The sequence below is a fragment of the Sesamum indicum genome, linkage group LG9, assembly GCF_026168435.1.
Source record: "Sesamum indicum cultivar Baizhima isolate 11 linkage group LG9, ASM2616843v1, whole genome shotgun sequence".
Classification (NCBI taxonomy): domain Eukaryota; kingdom Viridiplantae; phylum Streptophyta; class Magnoliopsida; order Lamiales; family Pedaliaceae; genus Sesamum; species Sesamum indicum.
Genome location: NC_142665.1, coordinates 20644173 through 20654772, shown reverse-complemented (window position 1 = coordinate 20654772; position 10600 = coordinate 20644173). Strand labels below are relative to the sequence as shown.

Sequence of the window (10600 nt, the reverse complement as noted above, 5' to 3'; positions counted from 1 at the left end):
ATCTCCTACAGTAGGGTTGAAAAACTTGAGTTAGAAATTTAAAACCCCTAAGTTATTCCTAGGAGATCGGGGACAGCCCAACGATTTAAGTTAAAAAAATCTATATACACCGAAAACCTTATATTTTAATTTGGGTGCATGTGTAAGTTGAGAGTGCGTTATTCCTAGGGGCATGGGGGACAACTCAACGATTAGGTTAAAAAATTTTTATGAGAGGTCTCGTGTTTGAATTTAAATGTATTGAGTGTGTGCCTTATTCCTAAAGACACAAGGAACAATCAAACAGTTTAAGTTAAAGATTTAGGTTAAAAGTAAGACGAGGTTTCGTGTTAAATTCTGGGTGTATACGTAATTAAGTTGAGTTTGTGCATTAAAAAAAGAAAATCATAATCCGATACTGCTTATATTTTTTGACTTAAATTAATTTATTAAAAACACTTTTTCCATTTTAGTTTTAAGTTTTCGAAACACCCCTGTACAACACTTGTAATGTAACTGATTAATATGACTATTTTGGAAAATTATTATTCCACATTTTGTGTCAAAAAAGTATTTCAACCCAAAATGGGTGATTGTAATTTTTGGGTTCCGAATCCTACAAAGACACTAAAATTATACAATTTAAGAGAAACTATTTTAAAATCAGAAATTGCGAACCAAATTCTAACAAATTGTTATTACTATTAGACATAATCAATATTTCTGAAAAATAAAATAATAGTAATTGATTAATGTAAAAGTGTTTGTTCATTCTTATAAAATAGAATTGAGTTTTTTTTTAAAGATATAATAATCTATACTTTATTATTAAGAGAGAGAAAAAACCCTTTGTATCTCACTTTTTTAGTCTGTTATTTTGCATATTTTAAATATTTTAATACTTTTATCTAACTTCCCACAGTCATTTGGTAGGTTATTTATTTTCATGGATTTATTTTCCTTTCTAATATTATATCATTATCCTTTTTCTTTATTACCATTTTCTATAAATTTAATGATAAATGATGTCTTAGTCTAATGGTTAAGGTTGATGTCTCATAAATAAATTTGAAGTTATGGGCTTAAAATTTCACGTGATTATTTATTTCATTTTATGTGAATTATTATAATTTATTTATTTTAATTATTTATTAAATTAATCTAATTTTGATCAGATTCATGTATAAATTGAATTGATAAATTATTTATATAGATATTTTTTTAAAAAAAAGGTAGAGTTTGATAAGGGTGGCACTGGAGCTACTGGTAACAGGAGAGAGACTAGGAGTTGTTTGGATTTGGATTTTTGGGGTTAGATTGTGAGGAGTAGGATCGGAGGCAGGTGCACGTGATGTGACTTTACACGACTTTAACTTTTAAAATGCGCCACCAGAGACAGGGTATTCCCACGTCACAACGGTCCCACTGTATCACACATCTGAAACATAATCTTGGAAAATTACTCCTAGCTCCCACATCTTTTGTTTTATTAAAAAATATGAGAATTATGATGCCAATGCAATACTTGCACAAATATATATGATATAAATTTTAAAAATAATTTAAAAGTAAATCAAATAATTAATATGAACAAAAAGTGATGATAGATATCATAATTGATTAAAAATTAATATTTATATTTAAGAGTATATTTAACATTTAGAATTTGCATAATGTATTCTTATTACATATTAAGGAAGAGCACCTCTTTGACATCTCTTTTTTTGATATATTTTTTTATATTTAATTTATTTTTAAAAAAATTTCATCTAACTTCCCACCACATAATCTTTTGAAAGTTATTTTCTTTTTTTTAAATTTTTTTCATGTTTCTTTGTCACTATTTTTTTTTTATAAACTTAATGTTAACTTATTATTTTGTATATATTTTATTAAATAATAAATATTTTATTTTAAATAATATTATAAAAACTGTACACACATAGAATGTGCCACAAATTAGTAATACGATATTATTGTACTTGAAATTTGGCGTGTTTGATGAAATTAAGTCCATACAATATTTTTCCATCATGAGATACAATGGGCCTATAATTTCTATATGTTTGTTATCTCAATGGGCTTCGAGTTGGGTAGCATATTGGGCTAATTTGAAAATGGTGTAAGACTATATTAATATTTGGATGGATGGATGGATTTAGATGAGAGGAGAAGATCAGGAAGATGAGTGAAAAGGTTTGGGGCCCACAAAAGAATGATGGAAGAGAAAAATCATATATATATATATATATATATATATGGGCTGGCGTGTGGAGCTTCTAAAGTCATAATAATTATGTTTCTAATAATGCGATTTAGTTTCCATAAATGGAGAGATGCCACATCCCAAACTGGTAACACCAACTTTGGAGCCCAGAATCTGCCCAAAACATTTTAATTCCAATTGAATTTAAATTCATTATACCATAAAAATATATTTATCTTGTAATTTATTTTCAAATTAGAAATATAATCAATTATATTATAAATATATTATATTTATCTTAATTTATTTAATTTGACAAAACTTGATTTGATTTAGAATGTTTCCTTGTCTTACTCTGCCCCCCACCCTCTTTCCACTCTATCAATAGAATTACACTTTGCCCCTTTAATTATGTTTTATTTAGAATTTCTACCACGTAACTTTTGGAATAAGAAACCTTATTATTCCCCTAAAAATTAACTTATGACGCAAATCATGCTTTTGAAATGGACATTGTGTACTCCTAGAACCAAGGGGTCAAAATTAATTTTAAAACCAACTGATATGATAAATAATCGATTTCAAAACTTGAATCGATACAAAAATCACTATACACACATATAAAAATATACTATTATATTTAATGTGTGATAGATAGTAGGTTAAAAACAACAGTACGCTCAATAATTATCATTGCTGGCGACACAAAAACCACTACACATGGATGGAAAATTATGCATCCTAAGCCTAATTGGTTTATGGAAAATATAGCCTGGATCAAGTTCGGTCGAACTAAACCAATCACAGAGTAGGTGTGATGAATTTGCTATGTGATTGGTCATTTTTTCTTAATTGTACATTAATCACACAACAAGTATATTACACTTATCATATAATTGATTCAGATTTGATCAAACCAAATTTAGATTATAATTTTCTTGATTTATAGCAAAAAATTATATCAAGAATTATCATTGTCTTTTAACTAATAAAAAAAAAATGTGGGTTTGCTCTGGCGACCACCAAGAACAAGGACAGTCCCTAACGATACAGTTAATGTACTCACAAATTATTTACCTTTACAATTGGTCAGAAATAATTGAATATATATACCTGTAATAGAAAATAATGTCTTTATTAACTGATCCAACATGCATTGATGTCATCATTGCTAGCACGACAATTAATTGACCAAAAATGAGCAGCATGCACATATATGCTCATGAGCGGGGAAAAAAAATTAACTATATTGAAAAATATAGTTTAATTTAGTTGGTAAATTTACAATTTAAAGAATAGAGATTAACATGATATGCTACTTAAAATTAATATTATTCAAAATACTATTAATTACATATCTCATATTCACCCTTAATTCCTATCTCTAACAGCTAAATTTCTTTTATGTTTAAATAATAAAATGGGCAGTGAAATTATACTTTTAATTCTAAAGGATAGGAATTCAATAATTTTTAGTTCTTTGCAATTTTTAGAATGGTTACGAATTGAAAAAATTAAACACATTCAATTATATACTTTATTGGGATTTTCAAGTTCCAAAATCGAGAAAACTTAGATACATCTAATTATATATCTAAATTTCCGCTAAAAAATAGATGATAAAAAACACATACCACTTGATACAAAATGATGACAAATTAAAAATTCAATGCATTTTGACAGATCCAGAAGGAGAGGAATATACAAACAAGATGACAAGAACATGTAAGCACTCAACACAAAAAGAATAGCAGAAACTAAGATTTAAAGATCAAAAGGCTAAAGCTGAACAGACAACCCTGCAAGCAAATTCTACCTGTATTTCCCCAACCCTTCTTTAAGCATGTGGGTGTCGATTGGATTATGGAATCAAGAATTCCCAACTGACCCCATTGCTCATTTTCTTGCTTTTGTCCTCACACTCCCTTTAATTACTACCTCAATTTGGTCGAATTTAAAATATGTTTGTTAAAAAGACAAATGAGACTGGAAAGATATGATTGAACTGAGCCAGTAATCACTTCTTCTTGCTGCCATTCTTGCCGCCGGAAAATATGGTACCCAAGCCAAACAGGGTCGCCGGAGGGACGTTTAGAACTGGATTGAATTTAACCCCATTGCAGTAAGAACCGTGGCTGGTCTTCTTCAAAGGCGGCTTCTGGTGACCGCTCGACGGAGGCTGCTTCAGGGAGCTGTTTGGGGAGGAGTACTTCAGAAGATTCTGCTTCTGATTATTTGCGAGAGAGGAGCGCTTACTGCTTGCTGTGGAGCCAGTTGAATTGCTTCGTGATAAGAGCGGCAATGGGCACAACGTCCTCGCATAGCCGCTGCCGCAGTTTAAGCTGCTACTGCGCTTAAACCGCCAGAACGACGACGACGACTTCTGATTAATCTGCTTTTCTTCAGTTTCTGTGTTTGTGGCTTTTATTTCAACTGGTCTTTGAGTTCCCTGAGGCGGGAGTGGCGGCGCCGCCTCGGCGGTTCTGGGCGGGGCGAGTCTTTTCTTGATCTCAATAGGGAGGATCTTGCCGTCGAAGAAAAGCTCGTCGGCGGAGGAGGAATCTTGGTCGAAGCTCTCGCGGAAGACGCAGAAGTCGAAGTCGATGGTGGAGGAGGAAGTGGATCGAATGTATTGTTCGACGGGGACGATGTCGTAGTGGGAAAGATCGAAAGAGATCCGGGGGCTGACTACCCCCACGCGGGGGCTGTCGGGGAAGACTTCGACGGCCATTGCCCTAAACAGTTGGGGTTCTTGGCAATGGAAGCGAGGGTGTTTGCATGGAGGGTTAAACTTGACTGCAAAAAAAAGAGAGAGTAGTGTTGTTCAAGTAATAAAGAGAGTGGGTGAGGAATTCAGAACAGAGTGAGACTTTTTCAAGAGAACTTAGAATTCAAGACAACTAAAAGTGGACATCAGTCACACTGCCCTTTCAGAAAAGTAACTGTTGATGGGGAAATTTTAATTTATATCAATTTTGGTTGAAATTAATTCAATTATATGAAAAGTATAATATATATATATGGTGTGATTAATGTATAATTTTAAAAAAATAATCAATTATATAGTATACTTGCTTTATAGTTGTTTTGGTTCAACTGCACCTCATTTTAGTAAGAAATTTTGCTGTTGATAGGTATTTCAGGCGACATAGGGAGTTAAGGTTTAGTATAACTACAGATACTCTTTGTTGTTTGAAAAACTACAAGTATATCCCTCATTATATAACTCCTAAATGATGAAGTGTACATTACTATTTTACCCTTGTTGAAATTTTCTAAAAAATATAAAAGAAAATTGGAGGGTGGGCATAATAAAAGTTCCATACAGAATATTAGTTCATTAAAATATTTTAGAAAATTTCAAAGTATATATAAAATTATAATTAAAAATAACATTTTGGTCTGATCACCATAAAATTTGAGTAAAAATCTGGAAGAGGCTAATGAATAGGCTTACTATTAGATGAACGTTAAGATTAGAGGGTATTTGTAATTTTTAAATAACTAACAAGTACTCGTAATTATGTCAAATATCGATAAAAGTGACTATAATTTCCCTTTTTCATTTAGGGTATTTTAATAACTTTCGGGCTGATGAGGTGGAACTCATATCAAGTTTCGTAAGTGTGAGTAATTACCACTTTATGTAAATTTGTTATAGTATGTTATTTTCTTTTTAATTGCATTGAATGTGGATGATATAATGAAATATTGATTGAATTTCTAAATTATCACTAAAGTTTTCACAATGCAGGTCTCCATTGAATTAGATCAACGTACCTTACCCTTTTCTTTAAATACACCCCATAGTTATCCCATAAATCATAGATGCCAAGGTTTTTTTAGTTTTTTATTTTTTTACATTCATACATCCAACATATGTAAACGTAGATATTTTATTAAAAAAAATTGAGTCGAAATCATTAAATTATGATTCTAAAAACATTAAAAATTGGGTTTTGACATAATTTGATTCAACACACTCGAATACGAGATTTTTTACCATGCGTGTAATAAAGTTATGAATGAAGTGATGGATCCAAGAATGACACGTGGCGGTAGGTTGAGGTGGGGGACAAAGTAAGGAGGAAGACATGTTTTTGGTATAGTGCAGGAACGGGACATAATAAGAGGACGCACATGTGCTTCAAACAAACCAAAATAATTCTCTACTGTCAATGCTCTTTTATTTTTATTTTTATTTTTTAAGATATACATTCAAATTCGAACATAAAATCTTCTGTAAAGAATTCTAATCTCAAACTGTTGGGCTGTAAAAATTAGTTGGAATTCAACAATTTAAGTAAATTTCAAAATGTGATTATTTTGAGTTTTTGAAATAAATGTGGTGTATTTAATCTTGAAAACTAATTTTAGATAAATGAGAAATTAATGCTCAAAAAGGAAGATGTAAGGACATTTGGAGTTGGAGAGATTATATGTTGGGGTGTTTGGCAAAACTCAGACTTTTCGAATACTTAATTTTGGGGGGGAAAATAGATAAGTAAGAATGTAAAAAATAGGAGTACTTGGAAATAATAATTGATTTATATAAAATAGATTTGCCCAAAGAAGCACAAATAGTCCGAAAAGTAGAAAAAAAATATAAGACCCATAGTGTTATCCAGAGTGCCCAATTCGGAAAAGGTCCAAGGGGATAAATAGACGTCCACCAGAAAATAGAATTTCAGTTGGGACAAGTTGAAGAGAGTCTTGATCTAAGAAGACCTCATAAGCCCACCATGAGGCTTAGAGACTTAAAATCTTCGAAACAAACTCAAAGGTCCTCTACATGGGCCCCACGAGGTCTTAGGTAAAGGCCACGTAGGGCCTATGGAGGTCCCCTTCACAAATGCAGATTAGGATCATCAACCCCTCAAGGTCACGTGGTGCTCCTAGGGAAACGTACTATAAGCCTTAGCAGACTTGGACTCCAGCTGTGGAGAAGACTCTTCAACCACCTTCATGAAAATTCGAGAAGGAGCATCCTTGTCCCCAGCAGATACATAATAAACTCCAATAGTCCCCCAAATCCAGTAGGGTTTCCCTTAGCTTCCCTCAAATTCGTTGGGGACTCTACATCAAATTTGAGGAAAATCCAGCATTATCTTGCAACTATGAGTCCATGTTCCCCTAAATTCGCGACCTTCTCCAACAACCTTGTGGTTGCTTATAAATAGAGTGCTCTTTTAGTAGGAGACGGCCATTCATACGATTAGAATGACACGTTCACATGTTTTACACTTTGAATCTACCTACTATAATTCTTATCTTTTCGCTACAATGTTAGCTTAAAAGAACATTGTAATTTTGTAGTTAGAGCTTTAATTTCGTATCAATCTCTCCATTTATACAAAATGGAGCAACAACACTCTTTTCTTCACTCATTTAATCATTTTTACCTTCTAGCACTTAGTTCACCACTTCACACTCCAAGTGGGCCCAATACTGTAGTTTTTGCTTATATCATTTATTCCATAAGTGCATTTTTTACACATGTCAATAATCATAACTTTAAAAAAAATTGGTATATTACCATAAATTATCTAATCGCCCTTATAAGAGGGTAAATTTGAGTCATTATGGAGATGGGCATTTTTTAAATATACATAAAATAGTAGGAACAAAAAAATCATTAAAAAGTATCGATTTATTTATGAAAATACTTTTTCACTAGTTTACAGTTTTTAACGTGTTTTAATTTCATTAAAAAAATTATATTTTTTTCGAAGACAAAATACATATACCTATATTGAAAGAAAAAATAAGTAATACTTCACCTGTCACAAAATAACAGATGTATATTCTAAATTGTGAAGTTAAACTTTTTAAAATTGTATGACTAACTTATAGATTAATTACTTTAATAATTTTAGTATTACTAAACTTTTATTTTTCTTGGTTAACTTAAAGATATAATTAAAAAAGATAATTAAAAGTTCAAATGGGGTCAAATATTAGTTTATTGGCTGATGCATCCAGAGAAAAAGGAGATAGATCCAGCAAGTACACAAACTAAAAGGGGGCCCAAACCATTACACAAAGAGTGGCCCACAATTAATATCGACATATATGATCTAATGACTCAAAAAATCTATTCATCGGTAACTTCTCAATCTCATCGGTTTTTGTCAAATTTAAATTAATTATATAATAAATATAATATATTTATTATATAATTGATGTACAATTTAAAAAAAATGATCAATCACATATTATGTATATTATATTTATTATGTAATTATTTTGATTTATCAAATTTAATTTGAATAAAAATTTTCCGTATCTATCTACTTATTGGGGTATGTTTGTATGGGTGGAGCCCGTCTTCCACAGTCCATTTTTTATCCCACATGATTTGTTTTTTATTTTAAAAAGCGTCCTTCTGAAAACAACATCGTTTGTGATCAAAATTGAGACCTATGAGCGCATTTCTGGTGTTGTAACACGTTTTTGCATGTTACTGCCGAAACTATGAGATAAGTTATCCAAACTAAAGGGGCCCCTCCACCACACGCACCACATTCACTTCATGAGGTACTACTTTTTCAGCTACCATGGTATTATTTGGTGAGCAAAAAGGGGCAGAAGGGTTCATGAATTTAGAGGATATAGTTAGGGCTGAAATAATAATCAAATTATTCGATGTTCGATTAAAATTGATCGATAAAAACTCGTTTGAACTACACTTATTAAACTTAATAAATCAAATTTGAACAAAAAAAAAGTCGGTAAACTTTTGAGCTTGGCTCGAGTTCGATTCCATTAATACTCGAGCTCGACTTGCGTTATGATTCAACTAAAGCTCATTTGAGCTCGATTAGAATAATAATTAAATTAAATTCAAATATAATAATAATTAAAATAAATTTGCACAATAATATATTCGATTCGACTCAAATAATTTACAGATGGTACCAATACTACACTTTTTTTCACTAATGAAATCCATTTAATTTTCTATCTCTTCAAAGGCCACTTGCCCATGTGACCAAACACCTAAAGAAGTGACTCATAACAACATGTACCATCTTCCACTTCAATGTCCTTTTCTCAAAATATCACATTTTTTTCTCCATTAGAAACAATTTGCTATATTATTTTGTACATACATATTAATAAATTAAAGTTGAATATGAAAAAATTATATTAATATATAAAAGTTGAATATGAAAAATTATTATGAATTGATACGTAATATTATATAATTGTAAAGTTTAGACTTACGACTCCAATCACGTCTCTTCAGTTCAACTTGTTTGTGTTTGAATACTAATATTATTTTCAAACAAAATTTAAATGCATGAAAAATAAATTATGAAACTCAATATTTTCTAACTTGAAATTTTTATATTCTGATAATTTTAAGCATGATTGTAGAATTTGAATCAATCTTATTTTACATAAACTTATTATATATTGAATGTTATAAAGGGATGTATTGAAGTTTAATTGATATATTAAGCTTATGATGTAACTATTATTTTTAATAATAAAATATATAAAAAAAAACAATGATTGAAGTAATATTTTTTAAATAAATGGCTCTAGTATTCTTAAATGCCAGAAGCAATAATTCAAAGTTTTTGAGATAAACAGATAAAAAGCTAATTGCCAAAAAAAAAAAAAAGGAAGAAAATTAATTATTAAATTGGGTGGTGCAGAATTGTTTGGTAATATTTCACTTCAACAATACCTTAATTTCTTCTGACATGAACAATTAAACACTTTGCCCATCACATCTTATACAGTAAGGGAAACAAACAGGCATCCATTGCCTAATACACTCACATTTATATTCATTTTCAAGAAATAAATTGTTTTTATTGCTCTATTCAATGAAAATAAATTTATGTCTTACTCCCACTCAAATTATATTTTTTGTCCCTTAATAATATTGCTAAGACGATTTTGGTCCCTCTTGTTACGCGAGTTACATTTTTGATCTCTGAATTTGTCAGTTTTAAATAAAATTGATCCTAATCGCTAAGTTTTCTTCAAACACTAACGAAAATAAGTGCATAATGGGGCGCGCGGACATTAAAAGAAAAAACAAAAGAAAGAAAAGGGGGGCAAATTAGACTGGTAGGAGTCCATTGGACACAATCTTTACATCTATATATGTAAAGTATGTAACATAATTTTCAGATGGACAAGAACCCACTAAGGCTGTTTGGTTGAACTTATCTCAAACATATTATAAGATATTTTTAAAATTTATAAAATATTTAATATTATTAAAATTAAGTTATTAAAGTGTTTCGATAAAATAAGATTACGAATCCTATAGTATGTTAGTGATTCCAAAATTTTAATTAATTTGAAAAAAATTAAACAACTGTTCAAGATTATAAAAATAAGGGGTGAATAGTAATTTATCTATTTGTGATATTGAAAATGAGCATATTAAAAGAT

At 30.4% G+C, this 10600-nt stretch overlaps 1 protein-coding gene across 1 annotated transcript; it reads right to left on the bottom strand.

The window, feature by feature from the left end:
* Positions 1–3836: 3836 nt before the first annotated feature.
* LOC105177933 (uncharacterized) lies at positions 3837–5066 on the bottom strand. Its single transcript, XM_011101244.3, has one exon. The coding sequence runs from the start codon at positions 4914–4916 to the stop codon at positions 4203–4205; it is 714 nt and encodes a 237-aa protein (XP_011099546.1). The 5' UTR covers positions 4917–5066; the 3' UTR covers positions 3837–4202.
* Between the last annotated feature and the right edge of the window lie 5534 nt (positions 5067–10600).

Coding starts and splice junctions, on each gene's coding strand:
- LOC105177933 (XM_011101244.3), bottom strand. CDS start 4,916: ATGGCCGTCGAAGTCTTCCCCGACAGCCCCCGCGTGGGGGTAGTCAGC.